Below are 20,951 nucleotides of genomic sequence, written 5' to 3'. Positions count from 1 at the left end.
CAAGTTATACTGTATCCACCTGATTTTAATGTGTAAACCTTTTTTTTTTAACAATATAAATATGATAGGGATTTTATGCGTTATGTCATATTTTATATTTCTGAAATATTTCTGCTTTTGGCCCAATGCATATTCTGTTAGTGTTGATAAAGTGGAGTGGTAGACAGCTAGTAGGTGGAGGGAAAGGAGTGGTATCGCCTGTGGATGGAGTGGAGACAGCCTACTTAACTGGAGAGGAGAGGCTTCCTGTCAACAGCCTCAGTCATACCGGAGGGCAGAGAAGAGGGGATGGCAGAAAACAGCGCCGATACTTGTGGTTCCGTTTATCGGAGCTGTTTGACTCATTCTCCCTGGGAAAAACCCCAGTCACCCAGTAACGGGGCTTCCAAATGGGTTCGCTTGAACGTGGGGGGAACCTATTTCTTAACAACACGACAGACGCTGTGCCGAGATCCGAAATCATTTCTGTACCGACTGAGCCAGGCTGACCCCGAACTCGACTCTGATAAGGTAGCTAAGTTAATGTTAGCCGTGCTAGCCTTCTCCGGGTCTCGTGTGTGAATATGTGAGTGTGGGTTTGCATAGGGTGTCTTCAAAGCAAATGTAAGTAGCTATATAATGCTATAAAAAGTTATTTTAAGACCAACTATAAAACTGCTAGTTAGTTTACTAATCCCCGATGCCGACACGACAGATGTCAAACGACGTACTGCTAGCTAGTTACTGTAGTAGCCTGTTCGGTAACCAGCAACAGATCTGGGCCCGTTTACACAAAAGCATTTTAAAGCTAAGATCTTACCCGTAATATGTTTCTGGGTAACCGGGCCCAAATACCCCGGTCCACTAGTATGTACGGTTGGCTACGTTAGCTAGGTAGTGGAGATAGCACCACATTGTAAAGAATTGGTTGCTACTAGCGTTATACAACGACGTAGCTCACAGGGAAACGTAAATATCACATTTTCAACTCCAAATAGCTAAATAACGTAAACTTCTTGCACTATATATTTTCAGTGGCAACATTAAATGTGTCCCTTTTTTCTCTGTGACCATGATCAGTTTGTATTGGGGATACTGGGGGATTCAGACCAAGTCTGGTAATAGGTGGTGGGCCATACATAGCACGCTATCTCTGCTTTAGTTTGAGATCGACCTTTCGAGGAACTGTCTTTATTTATTTTACATATTGTGTATATTTATGTCTGCTGAACACATTCTCCGTTTGATGGCAATGTCAATTCTTGCTAATGTTTTCTAAATAATTTTATGTTAGCTAGCTATACCAGCTATCGCTGCCAAGTAATACACTTTTACAGTGGTGAGTATGTAAATTCGCTCTGGCTAACTGCTCGGATTTCAGAGCACTCTCGTCTGAGTGTCAGAGCGCAGAATAACTGATTAATTTATGAAGGCTCAACACTCGTTGAATATGGCGGGTGTCAGTAAACGTCGGCAAAAATAGCGTAATATAATTGTTGCCAGCAGCACAGTTAGTCACCAACGCTCTGGATAATATGAAAACAGCCTAACCAGCTCTGCTAGGGGTGTTCACATTTTGTCTGGAAGTAGCTAGCCAATGTTAGCCAGTTAGCTTGAGTGCTTGACTGCAGTTGTGAGGTCAGAACGCTCGGATAAACCCTACTTCTCGGCTAGAGCGTCCAGTGTGCGTTCTGAGTACCACGGCTTTGTTGAATACTTGTTTCTGATTTGATTGAAGTGCATTATTTCCCTTTATAAACTGGGTGGTTTAAGCCCCGACTGCGGATTGGCTGAAAGCTGTGGTATATCAGACCGTATACTGCACGTATGACAAGTTGTTACTGGTCTAATTACATTGGTAATCAGTTTATAATAACAATAAGGCACCTCCGGGTTTGTGGTATATTGCCAATTGACCACTGCTAAAGGCTGTATCCAGGCACTCTTTGATGTGTCATATAAGAACAGCCCTTAGCTGTGGTATATTGGCCCTATACGGTGCTCCCGAGTGGCGCAGCGGGCTAAGGCACTGCATCTTGACGACTACAGACTCCCTGGTTCAATTCCAGGCTGTGTCACAACCAACCGTGATTGGGAGTTTCATAGGGCGGCGCACAATTGGCTCAGCGTCGTCCGGGTTTGGCCGGTGTAGGCAGTCATTGTAAATAAGAATTTGTTCTTAACTGACTTGCCCAGTTAGATTAAAAAAATATATTGCAAAATAACACACAGTATATCAATATTTAGGAAGTCCCATTGCTTTAGGACTTGGTCAGATGGTTTAAGCATGGCCCAATTTAGGTCACCAAGCAGGACAAATTGACCTTGTGTAAGGGGCTAGGAGAGCGCTTAGGGCAGGTAGGGTACAGGCTGGTGCTGATGGAGGACGGTAGCACCCTGCAACAGTCAATGAAGAGCACACTTTCAATTGATCCATTTTAAGTTGTAAGCTTCTAGTGTTAACGTGCAGAAAACCCAGCCTTTTACAAGAGCAGAAATCAGAGCACAAGTGGGTCTAGAATTGGGTCTAGCAACAGTAGATGGGCCAGGGTGTACATGCACATTTCCAGATATCATTAACAGTAATACAATCAAGGCACAGCATAGGACAGGGAGAGTTCTGCAGTGCTGATTTGACATCTGAATGTGCATCAGATGGCAACAAGATCATATTGTACAGCAATTTCATCAGGTAACATGGATGTCAGCATGTTAAATGTGCAACCAGAGGGAAAAGAACTCCGGACCACCTATACTCCACACAGAGATGCATACAAAGCTCTCCCTTTGGCAAATCTGACCATAATTCCATCCTCCTGCTTACAAGTGCAAATTAAAGCAGGAAGCACCAGTGACTAGATCAATAAAGTGGTCAGATGAAGCAGATGCTAAGCTACAGGACTGTTTTCCTAGCACCGACTAGAATATGTTTCGGATTCCTCCAATGGCACTGAGGAGTAAACCACATCTGTAATTAGCTTCATCAATAAGTGCATTGACGATGTCGTCCCCACAGTGACTGTACGTACAAACCCCAACTAGAAGCCATGGATTACAGGCAACATTCGCACTTAGCTAAAGGGTAGAGCTGCTGCTTTCAAGCAGCGGGACTCTAACCCGGAAGCTTATAAGAAATCCCGCTATGCCCTCCAACAAACCATCAAACAGGCAAAGTGTCAATACAGGACTAAGATCGAGTCATACTACACCGGCTCTGATGTGGCAGGGCCTGGAAACCATTAGACTACAAAGGGAAGCACAGGCAAGAGCTGCCCAGTGACACGAGCTAAACTACTTATATGCTTGCTTCGAGGCAAATAACACTGAAACATGCATGAGGGTACCAGCTGTACCGGATGATTGCGTGATCACACTCTCCGCAGCTGATGTAAGACCTTTAGACAGGTCGACATTCACAAGGCCGCAGGGCCAGCCGGATTACCAGGACGTGTACTGTGAGCATGTGCTGACCAACTAGCAAGTGTCTTCAGTAACATTTTCAACCTCTCCCTGTCAGTCTGTAATACCAACATGTTTTAAGCAGACCACCATAGTGCCTGTGCCCAAGAACACTAAGGTAACCTGCCTAAATGACTACCGACTTGTAGCACTCACGTCTGTAGCCATGAAGTGCTTTGAAAGGCTGGTCATGGCTCACATCAACACCATCATCCCAGAAACCCTAAACCCGCTCCAATTTGCATTCCGCCCCAACAGATCCACAGATGATGCAGTCTCTCTTGCACTCCACACTGCCCTTTCCCACCTGGACAAAAGGAACACCTATGTGACAATGCTATTTATTGACTTCAGCTCAGCATTCAACACCATAATGCCCTCAAAGCTCATCAATAAGCTAAGGACCCTGGGACGAAACACCTCCCTCTGCAACTGGATCCTGGACTTCCTGACGGGCCGGCCCCCAGGTGGTAAGGGTAGGTAACAACACATCCGCCACGCTGATCCTCAACACGGGCCCCTCAGGGGTGTGTGCTCAGCCCCCTCCTGTACTTCCTGTTCACTCATGACTGCACGACTCCAACACCATCATTAAATTTGCAGATGACACCAACAATGATGAGACTGCCTATAGGGAGGAGGTCAGAGACCTGGCCGTGCGGTGCCAAGACAACAAACTCTCCCTCAATGTGATCAAGACAAAGGAGATGACTGTGGACTACAGGAAAGGAAGGACCGAGCACCCCCCCCCCCCCCCTCATCGACGGGGCTACTGTGGAGGAGGTTGAGCGCTTCAAGCTCCTTGGTATCCAGATCACCATCAAACTAACACGGTCCAAGCACACCATGACAGTTGTGAAGCGGGCACAACAAAACCTATTCCCCCTCAGGAGACTGAAAAGATTTTGCATGGGTCCTCAGATCCTCAATGTTCTACAGCTGCACCATCGAGAGCATCCTGACTGGCTGTTATGGCAAATGCTCTGCCTCTGACCGCAAGGCGCTACAGAGAGTAGTACAAACGGCCCAGTACATCACTGGGGCCAAGCTTCCTGCCATCCAGGACCTCTATACAAGGCAGTGTCAGAGGAAGGCCCTAAAAAGACCCCAGCCACCCTAGTCATAGACTGTTCGCTCTGCTACCGCACGGCAAGCGGTACCGAGTCTAGATCCAAGAGACTTCTAAACTGCTTCTAACCCCAAGCCATAAGACTCCTGAACTAGTGAAATGGCTACCCAGACTATTTGCATTGCCCCCCTCACCACTGCCACACTATGTCATCTATGCATAGTAGAGGTCGGACGATTTTTATGATTTTTCAACGCCGATACCGATTATTGGAGGACCAAAAAAGCCGATACCAATTAATCGGCCACATTTATTTGTAATAATGACAATTACAACAATACTGAATGAACACTTATTTTAACTTAATATAATACCTCAATAAAATCAATTTAGCCTAAGTAAATAATGAAACATGTTCAATTTGGTTTAAATATGCAAAAACAAAGTATTGGAAGAAAGTAAAAGTGCAATATGTGCTATGTAAGAAGGCTAACATTTCAGGTTCCTTGCTTAGAACATGAACATATGAAAGCTGGTGGTTCCTTTTAACACGAGTCTTCAATATTCCCAGGTAAGAAGTTTTAGGTTGTAGTTATTATAGGACTATTTCTCTCTATACCATTTGTATTTCATTAACCTTTGACTATTGGATGTTCTTATAGGCACTTTTGTATTGCCAGTGTCACACTATAGATTCCGTCCCTATCCTCGCTCCTCCCTGGGTTTGAACCAGGAACACCGACAACCGCCACCCTCGAAGCAGCGTTACCCATGCAGAGCACAATGAAGAGTTGCAGGCAAAATGCAAAGAAAGTGCTGTTTGAATGAATGTTTACGGCCTGCTTCTGCCTACCACCGCTCAGTCAGATACTTAGATGCTTGTATGCTCAGTCAGATTATATGCAACACTAGATAATATCTAGTAATATCATCAACCATGTGTAGTTAACTAGTGATTATGATTGTTTTTTATAAGATACGTTTAATGCTAGCTAGCAACTTACCTTGGCTTACTGCATAATACGTAACAGGCAGTCTCCTTGTGGAGTGCAATGAGAGAGAGGCAGGTCCTTATTGCATTGGACTAGTTAACTGTAAGGTTGCAAGATTGGATCCCCCTAGCTGACAAGGTGAAAATCTTCCGTTCTGCCCCTGAACAAGGCAGTTAGTTAACCCATCGTTCCTAGGCCGTCATTGAAAATAAGAATGTGTTCTTACCTTGATTTAACTAGGCAAGTCAGTTATATCCTTTTTTATTTTCTATTTTTTTAATGTTTAAATCGGCGCCCAAAAATAGACGACTACTTGAAATCGGCCCTAATTAATCGGTCGACCTCTAATGCATAGTCACTTTAATTAACTCTACCTACATGTACATACTACCTCAACTAACCGGTGCCCCCGCACATTGACCCTGTACCAGCACCCCCTGTATATATATATTTTTTTTTACTGCTGTTCTTTAATTACTTGTTACTTTTCTCTCATTCTTATCTGTAATTTTTGAAACTGCATTGTTGGTTAGGGGCTCACTGTAAGAATTTCAGACAGGCCAGGGCAGATGGTGAACAGATCGCCAGGTGTAATCCAAGCAGCACTGCAGCAGACAACGGGACTATGCATCACACCCACTTGGGAGAAACTTTTATTTCTGGAGACAGATTTCTTGTAGAAAATGCCAGTGAATGGTCTTTGAACAGCAGGAGGGGGCTTCAGAGGATGCTTCAGCCCCCTGCCACTTGTTGGGCCCAAAGGCCTCAACACTGTTTACTTCACACCTTAGTGCTAATCTAATTTGTATTTTGTCTGTCCTTGCAAGCCTGGGAGCCTTAACTCTGCATTCAGTCCACATTTAAAATATATAATTGTAATGTACTTTATTTTTCTTCTAGGCTTTCAAAATAGCATGAGACCAAACACTACTCACTCAGTTGCATGGTGTCCTCAAGTCTGTTTGTTTGCTAGAGCACCCTCCGTAAAGCTTGGAAAAAGAACCTTGGCCACAATCTCTCTGGTCAATTTTTTTTGTCAGAATTAGGTTGTAGGTTTAGAGTTTTGATCTGGAGCGTTCATACTACTACTACTGTAGTGATCTAGTAAACGTGCTAGCTACTTCAGTAGATGTTGAACACATTTCCATTGGCAAATGTGTTCAATTATAGTCATGGCATGAAAGGGATAATCAACTCGGGGCTCTGCATTCTCTGAAAAATAATGCAACTCAGTGGAAGGTTAGTTCCACTCCGCTAGCGGCTCGTGGAATGCACCTTCCATGTCGTTCATCAGCAACCACAGCTAATGAAGTCCCTGAAACCCTTAGTTGTAATAAAAAAAAAAATGGGTGGCCAGTAATAAACTGGTCCTGAACATCTCTAAAACTAAGAGCATTGTATTTTGGTGCAAATAATTCCTTAAGTGCTTGACCTCAGCTGACTCTGTTAATGAATGGGGTGGTGTTGAGGAGACTAAATTACTTGGCTTTACCTTAGATTGTAAACTGTCACGGTCAAAACGTATAGATTCAATGGTTTCAAAGATGGGAAGAGGTCTAGCCATAATAGATACTCTCCTTTTTTGACTCCACACTCCAAAAAGCAAGTTCAGCAGGCTCTAGTCCAGTGCTGCAAGGAAAGACCTAGTTAAGCTGCAGAATAGGCCCAGAATAGTGCGGCACGTTCTGCTCTTAATTGTAATCAGAGGGCTGATAAGTACTATGCATGCCAGTCTCTTGGCTAAGAGTTGAGGAGCGACTGACAACTTAAAAAAAAAAAAAGAAACTGTTAAATCCTAAATTGTTTGCATAGTCAGCTTATACACAGCTCTGACACACACACTTATCCCACCAGACATGCCACCAGAGGTCTTTTCACATCCCCAAATCCAGAACAAATTCAAGAAAACGTGCAGTATTATTTAGAGCCCTTATTGCATTGAACTTCCTTCAATCTCATTTTGCTCAAATAAACAGAAACCTGGTGTCAAAAAAACAGATATAGCAACACCTCGTGGCACAACACCCTTCTCCTATTTGACCTAGATAGTTTGTGTATGCATTGATATGTAGGCTACTTGTGCCTTTTTAAGAAGGTATGTCGTTCTGGCCTTGAGCTGTTCTTGTCTAATGATATTATGTTTTGTGTGGACCCCAGGAACAGTAGCTGTTGCTTTTGCAACAGCTAATGGGGATCCTAATAAAATATCAAGTTGGATGAGTTCTGCTGGTGTACAGAAATCTTTAAGTCATACCACAGATTCTCGTGTTGCTTTAGCAGTCCTGCTGGAAGGTGAACCTCTGTCCCATCCTCAAATCTCTGAAAGACTGAAACAGGTTTCCCTCAAGAAATCCCCTGTTTTTAGCACCTTCATATTGCCTTCATATGGAACCTGTAGTCACCATCATTCCTTCAATTCTGACCAGTTTCCCAGTTCCTCCCGATGGATACACATCCCCACATCATGATGCTGCACCCACCATGCTTTACTGTGGTGTACTGATGGTGTTCGAGGTGATGAGAGCTGTTGGGTTTGCGCCAGACATAGCGTTTTCTTTGATGGTCAAAAAGCTCAATTTGAGTCTCATCTGACCAGAGTACCTTCTTCAAAATGTTTGGGGAGTCTCCCACAAGCCTTTTGGCAAACACCAAACATGTTTGCTTATTTTCTTCTGGCCACTCTTCCATAAATCCCAGCTCTGTGGAGTGTATGGCTTAAAGTGGTCCCATGGACAGATACTCCAATCTCCGCTGTTGAGCTTTGCAGCTACTTTAGGCTTATCTTTGGTCTCTTTGTTGCCTCTGATTAATACCCAAGAGCTCCCTGGTCTTCATGGTGTCGCTTGCTTGGTGGTGTTGCAGACTCTGGGGCCTTTCAGAACAGGTGTGTGTATAGTGAGATTATGTGACACTTAGATTGCACACAGGTGTACTTTAACTAATTATGTGACTTCGGAAGGTAATTGGTTGCACCAGATCTTATTTAGGTAGCTAATAGCAAAGTGTATGTCTAATCAATTAAATCCACATAAAAATCCATTTTAAATTACAGGTTGTAATGCAACAAAATAGGAAAAATGCCAAGGGGGATGAATAATTTTGCAAGGCACTTTAAAAAGCAATGGGTCTCATAACAGATATGAACATTTAGCTTAACATTTTCATATAAGCGCACAAGGCAGTAGGCTATGTGCATATGTTCGTTTCTGAATGCAATTAGTGGGGAAATACCATTGAGATATTTAATTGTGACCGTGATGAAATGTAAAAAGCTGGGTTATCTAAATATGCTACAACGAGCATGGGCTGCTAATGTGACTCACCACCTGGATTCGGTCTTATGTAGGAAAATTAGATTTGTAAAAAAAATAATATACATTGGATAAAAGTAGAGACTCAGAACTACAAAATTGTATATAATACACTGCATATGAGGAACAATGGGAAAGTAATTCTGCTTTGAAAGATGATCAACTTGTAAACTCACTTTTGAGAAAATTCCCTTTGTGTTTTGGTATCTAGTGAAGAGCTCTTTGTCTACACCCATTCAGCGTCGTTCACACCCTCTTAAGCTTTAGCCCCACCCATCTCGTTTCGCTCTCGGAACGCACATGATTTGTTTACCTCTGGATAACATGGAAACAATTTCATTACGCTTTTTTACAGATGTTTACTGACACCAGCCATATTCAACGGGTGTTACTCACGTAACGTTAGCTAACCAGCCTGTCAACATTAGCCAGTTAAACAACAATGAACAAAGTGCCAACACTGCCTAACATTAGGCTCTAACTAGAAAAGCAAACAGCTCTGGGAAACGAATAATAATGTCCGCTAGGGAGCCAGCAAGCTAACACTAGCTAGCTATATTTCTTAAGCTAAAGTGAAAACTGTTAAGACCACACACACGTAACGTTAGCTAACGAGCCAGCCAGCTAACGAGCCAGCCAGCTAACGTTAGCTAACGAGCCAGCCAGCTAACGTTAGCTAACGAGCCAGCCAGCTAACGTTAGCTAACGAGCCAGCCAGCTAACGTTAGCTAACGAGCCAGCCAGCTAACGTTAGCTAGTTAATCAACAATGAACAATGTGGCAACAATACCACAGTGCTGGGAGCTAACCAACCAGGTTCCGATGTTGGCTAGCAAACATTACTCTAACTAGAAAAGCAAACGGCTCTGGGAAACTAATGCCAGCCAGCTAACACTAGTTAGCTAACAGTACACTTTAGCTTGAAATTAAACCACTCTCTGTTAAAATTAGAAAAGTGTGATATATGATAGTCTAGCGATAGCTAGCTCACATTACCTTATCTTACCTGCATATGTCGTCATGGACGCATCTCCGTCAGGAATGCCATACCACTGTTGTCCTTAGTTTGAAGATGTAATCCAGAGATTAGAGGTCGACCGATATTTTTTTTTTTGTAAATTTTTATTTTTTTAAATATTTTTTAATATATATATATATATATATTTTTTTTTTTTTCAATGCCGATCCCGTTGTTTAAAAAATATATATATATATATATTGGAGGACTATATAAAACCAATAGCGATTTAAAAAAAAATAAAGATTGTGTATGGTTAATAATTACAACAATACTGAATGAACACTTATTTTAACTTTATACATAACATCAATTTAGTCTCAAATAAATAATGAAACATGTTCAATTTGGTTTAAATAATGCAAAAAGTGTTGGAGAAAGTAAGTGCAATATGTGCCATGTAAAAAATAATAGTAAAAGCATTTTTTTTTATTTCTTGCTCAGAACATGAACATATGAAAACTGGTGGTTCCTTTTTAACATGAGTCTTCAATATTCCCAGTTATTGTAGGAATTGACGCGTGAACTATTTCTCTACCATTTGACAGAAAAGTGCTGTTTGTTTGAAGGCAGCAGCAGGCTCGTAAGCATATCACCGCTCAGTCAGACTGCTCTATAAAATATCAAATCATACACTTAATATAATAAACACACAGAAATACGAGCCTTAGGTCATTAATATGGTCAAATCCAGAAATGATCATTTCGAAAACAAAACGTTTATTATTTTAGTGAAATATGGAACCGTTACGTATTTTATTGAAAGGGTGGTAACCCGAAATACTGCTGTTACATTGCACAACCTTCAATGTTATGTCATAATTATGTATAATTCTGGAAAATTAATTATGCTTTTTGTTAGGAAGAAATGGTCTTAACACAGTTCGCAACGAGCCAGGTGGCCCAAACTGCTGCATATACCCTGACTCTTCTTGCACTGAACGCAAGAGAAGTGACACAATTTCCCTAGTTAATATTGCCTGCTAACATGAATATCTTAACTAAATATGCAGGTTTAAAAATATATACTTCTGTGTATTGATTTTAAGACATACATTGATGTTTATGGTTAGGTACATTTTGTGCAACGATTATGCTTTTTTCGCAAATGCGCTTTTAAGTCATCACTTGTTTGGCGAAGTTGAAGTAGGCTGTGAATCGATGATAAATGAACAGGCACCTCATTGATTATGTGCAACGCAGGACAAGCTAGGTAACTACACATGGTTGATGCTATTTCTAGCTTAACTAGTGATTGTGAAGATTTGATTTAAAAAAAAAAATATATATATATATAAGTTGTTGGCTAGCATTAAATCTTAAGGTCCTTTTTGATGCTGCACTCGTGTATAGGTGGTCAGCCTGCCACGCAGTCTCCTCGTGGATTGCAATGTAATTGGCGTCCAAAAAGGCTTATTACTTATTGTAAAATCGGCCATGCCAAGATTTTGGCAATGTCAACTTTATATAAGGTTAGTAGGAAAGTTAATCATGTAAACCACCTAAATATACTCATTCCTTGAACATTTTTTAAATTGAAACTCAAACACACATTTTTCACAGTTGAAACACTCAAAAGCTTATACCTCCAATATTTTGCATGCATTTCATTGAACTCAAAAGCTCCCGTTATTTCTTTGGTTTGTCAAATTTAGAGAGACCTACTCTGTGACCTACCTCTGAACAGGTTCCTAGAGTGGACCACACAAGAACTCAATTACTATAGGTAAGAATTCAGTTTATCGTCCTAACAAGCGGCCGCTTGTGTTTTGTGCCGTCCGTCCAGGAAGCACATACACAGCTGTAGATTTCACCGTCTTTGGTCCCTTTTTGCCACTCCTGGCAAGCTCGCCATTTATGTCGTGGAAATATTTGGCCAATCATATTTCACAAATACCGGAGCATGTTACTTCAAATAATACAACTGCCTTCCAGTCTTGGCACAGACTTCTTATACATTTGTCCTCACGTCGTACTCATAGTAACTCCTCTTAATGGCTCATCACCTCTGGCATTTAGCCACCGTTATCATATTGCCTTCATATGGAACCTGTAGTCACAGAAATAGTTTCATGCATGTAGGACCCTAGCAACAGACCATGGCACTCTACAGGAATAACCAATACATGTCCTCCTGCTAACTCCTCTGAAAGGGACAGCCCTGTTCTGGAAAAGACCCAAGAGGTGTAACCATATCAACAGAAAATAGTTGGCCTGAACATTTACAAGAATAACCAGCCATACATGTCTAATGGTGTCAAACAAAGCACATAACTAGTTTTGCTGGCTCATTCTGAAATAAATAATTGCCACATACAGTTGAAGTCGGAAGTTTACATACACTTCGGTTGGAGTCATTAAAACTTGTTTTTCAACCGCTCCACAAATTTCTTGTTAACACACTATAGTTTTGGCAAGTCGGTTAGGACATCTACTTTGTGCATGACACAAGTCATTTTTCCAACAATTGTTTACAGACAGATTATTTCACTTAATTCACGATCTCAATTCCAGTGGGTCAGATGTTTACATACACTAAGTTGACTGTGCCTTTAAATAGCTTGGAAAATTCCAGAAAATTATTCATGACTTCAGAAGCTTCTGAGGCTAATTGACATCATTTGAGTCAATTTGAGGTGTACCTGTGGCTGTCTTTCAAGGCCTACCTTCAAACTCAGTGCCTCTTTGCTTGACATCATGGGAAAATCAAAATAAATCAGCCAAGACATCAGAAAAAAATTGTAGACCTCCACAAATCTGGTTCATCCTTGAGAGCGATTTCCAAACGCCTGAAGGTACCACGTTCATCTGTACAAACAATAGTGCGCAAGTATAAACACCATGGGACCACGCAGCTGTCATACCGCTCAGGAAGGAGACGCATACTGTCTCCTAGAGATGAACATACCTTGGTGCAAATCCCAGAACAACAGCAAAGGACCGTGTGAAGATTCTGGAGGAAACGGGTACAAAAGCATCTGTCCTATATCGACGTAACCTGAAAGGCCGCTCAGCAAGGAAGAAACCACTGCTCCAAAACTATTTCTTTAAGCTATTATTTTTAAAAGCTATTAAAAAGCCAGACTACGGTTTGCAACTGCACATGGGGACAAAGATCATACCTTTTGGAGAAATGTCCTCTGGTCTGATGACACAAAAATAGAACTGTTCAGCCATAATGTCCATCGTTATGTTTGGAGGAAAAAGGGGGAGACTTGCAAGAAGAACACCATCCCAACCGTGAAGCACGGGGGTGGCAGCATAATTTTGTGGGGATGCTTTGCTGCAGGAGGGACTGGTGCACTTCACAAAATAGATGGCTTCATGAGGAAGGAAATGTATGTGGACATATGGAAGCAGCATCTCACGACCTCAGTCAGGAAGTTAAAGCTTGGTCACAAATCGGTCTTCCAAATGTACAATGACCACAAGCATACTTCCGAAGTTGTGGCAAATTTGCTTAAGGACAAAATAGTCAATCCCATAGAAAATGTGTAGGCAGAACTGAAAAAGCATGTGCGAGCAAGGAGGCCTACAAACATGACTCGGTTACACCAGCTCTGTCAGGAGGAATGGGCCAAACTTATTGTGGGAAGCTTGTGGAAGGCTAACCGAATGTTTGACCCAAGTTTAAAAAATGCTACCAAATACTAATTGAGTGCATTTAAACTTCTGACCCACTGGGAATGTGATGAGCGAAATAAAAGCTGAAATAAATCATTCTCTAAATAAATCATTCTCTTAAAATAAAGTGGTGATCCTAACTGACCCAAGACGGAATTTTTACTTGGATTAAATGTCAGGAATTGTGAGAAACTGATTTGTAAATGTATTTGGCTAAGGTGTATGTAAACTTCCATCTTCAACTGTATTTACTGAAAAATCCACTATAGGATATATCAGCGTCATTCTTTTTTTGTTTCTGCTTAAACCCGCCACCTGTATGTTGAGGAATGAACCATTAGTGCCCGATGATGCGCTGCCTGACTGTTTGATAAGACGGGTTGATTGTTTAGCCCTGTAGCAACTATGGGGCAAAACAGATGGTTGTCTTTGATTCTTAACAACATGATTGTAAACAATATTTTGTCTCAATGTTTTATTGAAAACGAATACATTTGTACAATGAGCACTTGTCTCAAGTCCATTGTTAGCTAGCGACTTTGACGTATAAGTGTAGAGATGACGAGTCAAAACAAGATGTGTTATCAATAACAAAACAACGAGATGAAACTAGCCACCTACACTTCCCCACATGGCAGCTTCTTGTCATTGTTAGCTATAGATGCGATTTAAAGAGGTCAATGGAATGCAAACTGTGGGGGATAGAAGGACACCAGATTGGCGCACATTCTACTAATCTGATCTAACAAAGATGGATTTAACAAATATCCACAAGATTGATGTATTTTACAGGGATGCAAACTAGTCAACTTTCGGGGGAATTCGTCATTTTGTATCCAAAATAAGTGACCAATGTGATTTGTGTAGATCCGATGAGGAAAGTTTGGGAGGGGGCTTTGGATCACTACTAGCTGTAGTAAGTGAACGAGTGATGCTCGTTTGAAGCAATACTGGCTATATCCAAGGTTCAACCAATCGTTCATAATAGAATGCAGCACCGCACGCGACTGAAGAGAGAAGAGACAACGAACTTGCTAATTACAACATCAGCGTGCGTTCTGGAAAGACGGCAGAGAGTAGAAAGGCAGCTTGCCAGTTACAGCAGCGAGTCCCCCTGAACGATAATGAGGCAGTAATTTTAGGTGCGAAGCCTGACCACTGAGACGGGGGTGAGAAAGTGATGAAACCTACTTCATGAGCTGTAACCGAAAAACAACTGGCATTTGTAAAGTTTGAGGTGAGGGAGAAAGCGTGGTGGACCAAGTATTGTTAGTATTGTTAAGTATCTTGCTAGCTGGTTCAAATGATCTTTTAGCTAGCCAGAGAAATGTTGAGCAACATCAGTTGGCTAATCTGATCAAATTATTCAGTTAATGATAAATAAAGTCACACAGCTAAAGTTAGCTAACATTAAAACATCAGAGGAGCTAGCATTAGTAACCTAACCAATTCGCTATAGTATTAACTGGTATACGACTCCTTGCTGTTCCTCAAGTTATAACGTGTTAGTTGCTTACTGGACCCTGGCAATCTGTGTGAAATGTTAACTAGCTAACGAACTAACCACTATGTTAACTGTTTGCCCTCTACAGTATGTGGTTAACTTTCAGAATAAGAGAATTAGGTGAAAATGAGGCGTTGCTTGTTAAACAAGTGGATTCAGGGATCAAGTGTACTGGAGCTGAAGCTGGGTCTGGCTTAAGCTGGATGCCACTATAGAGGTGAAAGAAACACCACACACTTTCCCTCTTTCTCAATACAGTGCATTAAAAGGAGTATGCTAGGTGTACTCTGCCTGAAAAAGATCAATTATGCCAACAAATGGTATCCTGCTCTGCTGGCACATTGTAGAGCAGATGTCCACAGGCAGAAAGTGTACAATGTAATAATGTGCAGTGTAGCCCAAAGATACTGCTTTTGTTGTGTTGAATTTGACAGTAACACGTGTGTGTGTGTGATTGAGGGGGATTATAAAATGTTTAACTCAGTGAACTTGATCGTCAACTATAGTGGCCACAATTAATAGAATGCCTGTTAGAATTAAACTATTTCTACTTTTAATGTTTTTTTCCCCCAAGTGCAATATTTAGGTGTGTGTGTCTGTTAAAAAAAAATATATATATATTTCACCTTTATTTAACCAGGTAGGCTAGTTGAGAACAAGTTCTCATTTGCAACTGCGACCTGGCCAAGATAAAGCATAGCAGTGTGAGCAGACAACAAAGAGTTACACATGGAGTAAACAATTAACAAGTCAATAACACAGTAGAAAACAAAGGGGGAGTCTATATACAATGTGTGCAAAAGGCATGAGGAGGTAGGCAAATAATTACAATTTTGCAGATTAACACTGGAGTGATGAATGATCAGATGGTCATGTACAGGTAGAGATATTGGTGTGCAAAAGAGCAGAAAAGTAAATAAATGTGTGGTCACAAACGCTCTATTATAAAGGCTCTCATGGCTAACTGCAATATTAGTTTGTTTTTTCCTCAAGACTTTGAGTCTCATTTGCAGTAAAGTCTCGGCAACAAATAACATTGGATTGCTTTCTTTACATTTTTTTTTAGCTGTGAGTTAGGTTCACATTAACCACTTTATTTTACAGACAGAGACTGATCATGTAGATCATTCTTTGTTTAATTAATTAACCTGCATTTCCCCCTAGCAGGGATTTTTTTTGTTGCATGTTTCAGTGCAAAAGAGTTTCCCCTTTTTGTGCCCTCACCAGTTGCAACACCTTTTTTTGGGGGGTTTATTTGGCTGTTTTTGGTGAAGTGACCGCTTAACTCCCATCCGTATACAGTGCATTCAGAAACTATTCAGACCCTTTACTTTTTTAACTTACAGCCTTATCCCCCCCACTCAATCTGCACTAAAGCCTACAACGACAAAGCGAACACAGGTTTTTGAAGTTTTTGCAAATTTCTGAAATAAAAAGTTACCTTATTTACATAAATATACAGACTCTTTGCTATGAGACTTGAAGTTTAGCTCAGGTGTGTTCTGTTTCCATTGATCATCCTTGAGATGTTTCTACAACTTGATTGGAGTCCACCTGTGGTAAATTAATTTGATTGGACATGATTTGAAAAAGTACACACCTGTCTATATAAGGTCTCACAGTTGACCGTGCATGTCGGAGCTAAAACCAAGTCCTGAAGTCGAAGGAGTTGTCCGTAGAGCTCCGAGACAGGATTCTGTCGAGGCACAGATCTGGGGAAGGGTACCAAAACATTTAAGGTGCCCAAGAACACAGTGGGTGCCATCATTCTTAAATGGAAGAAGTTTTGAACCACCAAGACTCTTCCTAGAGCTGGCTGCCCGGCCAAAGTGAGTAATCGGGAGAGAAGGGCCTTGGTCAGGGAGGTGACCAAGAACCAGAGTTCCTCTGTGGAGATGGGGGGGAAACTTCCAGAAGGACAACCACCTCTGCAGAACACTATCAATCCGGCCTTTATGGTAGAGTGGCCAGGCGGAAACCACTCCTCAGTAAAAGGCACATGACAGCCCGCTTGGTTTTCCGAAAGGCACCTAACGGACTCTGACCATTAGAAACAAGATTGTCTCGTCTGAAACCAAGATTGAACTCTTTGGCCTGAATGCCAAGCGTCACATCTGGAGGAAAAGCTGGCACCATCCCTACAGTGAAGCGTGGTGGTGGCAGCATCATGCTGTGGGGATATTTTTCAGCGGCAGGGCCTGGGAGACTAGTCAAGATCAAGGGAAAGATGAACTGAGTGCTCATGCCCTCTGACTATGGCGAAGGTTCACCTTACAACAGGACAACGACCGAGCAAACCGCCAAGACAACGCAGGAGTGGCTTTGGGACCATGAATGTCCTTGAGTGGCCCAGCCTGGAGAGACCTGAAAATAGCTGTGTAGCGACGATCCCCATCCAACCTAAGTGCTTGAGAAGAATGGGAGAAACTCCCCAAATACAGGTGTGCCAAGCTTGTAGCGTCATACCCAAGAAGACCTGAGGCTGTATTCACTGCCAAAGGTGTTTCATCAAAGTACTGAGTAAAGGGGCTGAAATACTTATGTAAATGTGATATAAGTGTTTTGTGTAGATTGATGAGGGGGGGGGGGACAATTTAATCAATTTTAGAATAAGGCTGTAATGTAAACAAATGTGGAAAAAGTCTAGGTCTGAATACTTTCTGAATGCACTGTAAGCTGGTAGCATAGCTAGCGTACAGAAATCTGTGGTAGTAGTCAGTCGTTTTAACTGCTGTTGATTGGTGACGATGGCATGAACATGTATTGGGGGTTGACATCCATACAAGCGTTACACTCTCATTTTTGTCTCAACATAAAAACAGCCTAAATATAGCCTAATTTTGCTGGGCCACAGCATCTTGTTTGTTGTTGGTTGAGTTACATTTACTTTTTTATTGCCTCTCTGACTGTTCAGAATCATAACGCTATAAGGCCATCTGCCTCATCGAGTGTGCATCATTTTCGTGACCTTGTCAGCCAACCTGTTGATAGACTTTAGTTTTTGAGAGCTTACATTAATGAAAATTCTGGGCAAGTGTGGTGAGTTTCCTATTAATCCGTTGGGCAATTGTGTACATGGGCAGCACCAGTTAGTGTGATGCTACTTATGATGATGATGATTAACTGTTTTTCGAGGTTAACTTGAGTTAAATGTCCAATGCCGCTATTTTTATCTCAATCAAATAATTTCCTGGTAACAATTAGTACCCTGCTGTGATAGTTTTCAATTAAAGTGGTCAAAAAGAAACAGCTTATTACCTGTTGGTCTGTCTGAGTGGGGAGGGGAAAACTAGCTCTTCTCTAAATTATTTTTCTTATTTGTCTATTAATGTCACCAGAACTCCATCTCACCAAAACAGGCTGAAATGTCAGTCTTTTCGAACAGCCGGTACACTAAAATCACAGGAAAATCATGTTTTTGCCTGCACTGGGCCACCATATCTATGTGACTGTCTTTTATCCTTTCTCCCACGTTAGCTCTCGTACGCACACAAACGTATACAATTACCACCATCCTCAGTCCCTTTTACCCTCTGGCTGTGTGTCTGGTCTGTAAGGAGCAGCCTGTAAAAACTGGCTTAGTCCTGCTGGCTTAGTGTTCCAGCCTTTTACCATGTGTGTTTCACTTCTCCCGGCACTGCTTCGTCTGTTTTTAAAAGCATCCTTGTGTGTTTCTCTTACTGCTCCATCACAGTCCACTGCTCTCATCTAGCCTACTAGCACTGTTCATCTCTATCATTACCCTACATTCCCTGGATTTGCTGTTGTCTCAGTTCCTTTCATATTTATATGTATTCATCCAAATCTCCTAATCTCTCAATAGCCTAAATCGGTGTGGTTTACCCAAACGTGAACAGCTGATCATAAAGGGAGCTGCCCAGCCCAATCCCCTGCCTAAATGCAGATTGGGCTCTTACGCTAATGCTCTAGATATCTGTCTGGCGGCAGGTTTGACTAATAGTCGCCTTCGATATAAAAATATCTATTCCGGACAACCATAGTCAGCCTATAGCCAACACCTTTTTAAAAATGTTAATACATGAATTAGGCATGTGTTTCTGTCACGTTACACAACCCAACCCTGAATAGGAAGTGCCAAAGATTGATGGCTAATTCAAGTGCTCTGTTTTTTGGCCGACGCAGTAGTGTTTCCCACCTCAGGAAATGAGTTGCTTGGTCTTCAGTCACGCAGGCTCACTTGCTTCAGGATGAGATCTGCATTATTCATGTTGTTGGCGAGACTGTTTTGCACATTGGGGTAAACCAGGGACAGATTGCTTGGAGGGGGGAGTTGTACACTCATGCAGTCAGGACAACTGACAGATACTCCCAGATTCTTGTTTCCAGAGGGATTGAGCCAGCAAAGTGTGTGTTACAGTACCAGTCAAAAGTTTGGACACTGACTCATTCAAGGGTTTTTCTTTATTTTTACTATTTTCTACATTGTAGAATAATAGTGACGACATCACAACTATGAAATGACACACATGGAATCATGTAGAAACCAAAAAAGTTTTAAACAAATCAATATATTTTACCTTCTTCAAATAGCCACCTCTGCCTTGATTACAGCTTTGCACACTCTTGGCAGACCATGTCAAATTCCCAGATGGCCTGGTCAACGTCCAGAAATAATCCCAATCGAGATGTTGTGACAGAACTTGAAATGAGCAGTTCATGCTTAAAACCCCACAAATGTCGCTCCGTTAAAATAGTTCTGCATGCATTAGTGAGCCAAAATTCCTCCACCGCGACGTGAGAGACTACAGGAAACATTTGGTTGCAGTATTTATTTATTTATTTAACCTTTTATTTAACTAGGTAAGTTAGTTAACAAATTCTTATTTACAATGACGGTCTACCAAAAGGCCTCCTGCGGGGGCCGGGAATAAAATAAAAAAAATGCAATATAAATATAGGACAAAACACACATCACAACGAGCGACCCAACACTACATAAAGAGAGACCTAAGACGACAACAGCAAAACATGACAACACAGCATGGTAGCAACACAGTAGCAATACAACATGGTAACAGTACAAAAACATGGTGCAAAGTCAACAGCACAAAGGTCGAACGAAGGTAGAGACGACAATACATCATACAAAGCAGCCACAGCTGACAGTAAGTGTCCATGATTGAGTCATTGAATGAAGAGATTGAGATAAAAACGGTCCGGTTTGAGTGTTTTGTTGCAGCTCGTTCAAGTCGCTAGCTGCAGCGAACTGAAAAGAGGAGCGACCCAGGGATGTGTGTGCTTTGGGGACCTTTAACAGAATGTGACTGGCAGGACGGGTGGAGGATGAGGGCAGCAGTAGATATCTCCGATAGGGGGGAGTGAGGCATAAGAGGGTTTTATAAATAAGCATCAACCAGTGGGTCTTGCGACAGGTGTACAGAGATGACCAGTTTACAGAGTAGTATAGAGTGCAGTGATGTATCCTATAAGGAGCATTGATGGCAAATCTGATGGCTGACTGGTAAAGAACATCTAGCTGCTCGAGAGTAATCTAGCATGGGTAGGATGGTCATCTGAATCAGGGTTGGTTTGGCAGCTGGGGTGAAAGAAGAGCGACTATGATAAATCTAGCCTTGGTTTCCTCTAACTTTAGCATGCTGCTTTGATATGTGCTGAGAGAAGGACAGTGTACCGTCTACCATACCCCCAAGTACTTGTATGAGGTGACTACCTCAAGCTCTAAACCCACCGAGGTAGTAATCACACCTGTGGGGAGAGGGGCATTCTTCTTACCAAACCACATGACCTTTGTTTTGGAGGTGTTCAGAACAAGGTTAAGGGTAGAGAAAGCTTGTTGGACACTAAGAAAGCTTTGTTGTAGAGCATTTAACACAAAATCCAGGGAGGGGCCAGCTGAGTATAAGACTGTATCATCTGCATATAAATGGATGAGAGGGCTTCCTACTGCCTGAGCTATGTTGTTGATGTAAATCAAGAAGAGCATGGGAGCTAGGATTAAGCCTTGGGGTACTCC

The 20,951-nt window shown here is 41.8% G+C and overlaps 1 protein-coding gene across 1 annotated transcript in view; it reads left to right on the top strand.

Annotated features, from left to right (window-relative positions):
- Positions 1-235: 235 nt before the first annotated feature.
- Positions 236-20,951, top strand: part of LOC109870272 (BTB/POZ domain-containing protein KCTD5-like) — a 44,892-nt gene continuing 24,176 nt past the window's right edge. Inside the window, exon 1 of the mRNA XM_020460702.2 lies at positions 236-510. Coding sequence (XP_020316291.1) covers positions 289-510 — 222 coding nt within the window. The 5' untranslated portion in view covers positions 236-288. The remainder of the gene's footprint in view (positions 511-20,951) is intronic.

The sequence above is a fragment of the Oncorhynchus kisutch genome, linkage group LG25 (genome assembly GCF_002021735.2).
Source record: "Oncorhynchus kisutch isolate 150728-3 linkage group LG25, Okis_V2, whole genome shotgun sequence".
Taxonomy (NCBI): Eukaryota; Metazoa; Chordata; class Actinopteri; order Salmoniformes; family Salmonidae; genus Oncorhynchus; species Oncorhynchus kisutch.
The sequence above is the reverse complement of the archived record's forward strand: the minus strand, read 5'-3'. Positions and strand labels throughout refer to the sequence as shown.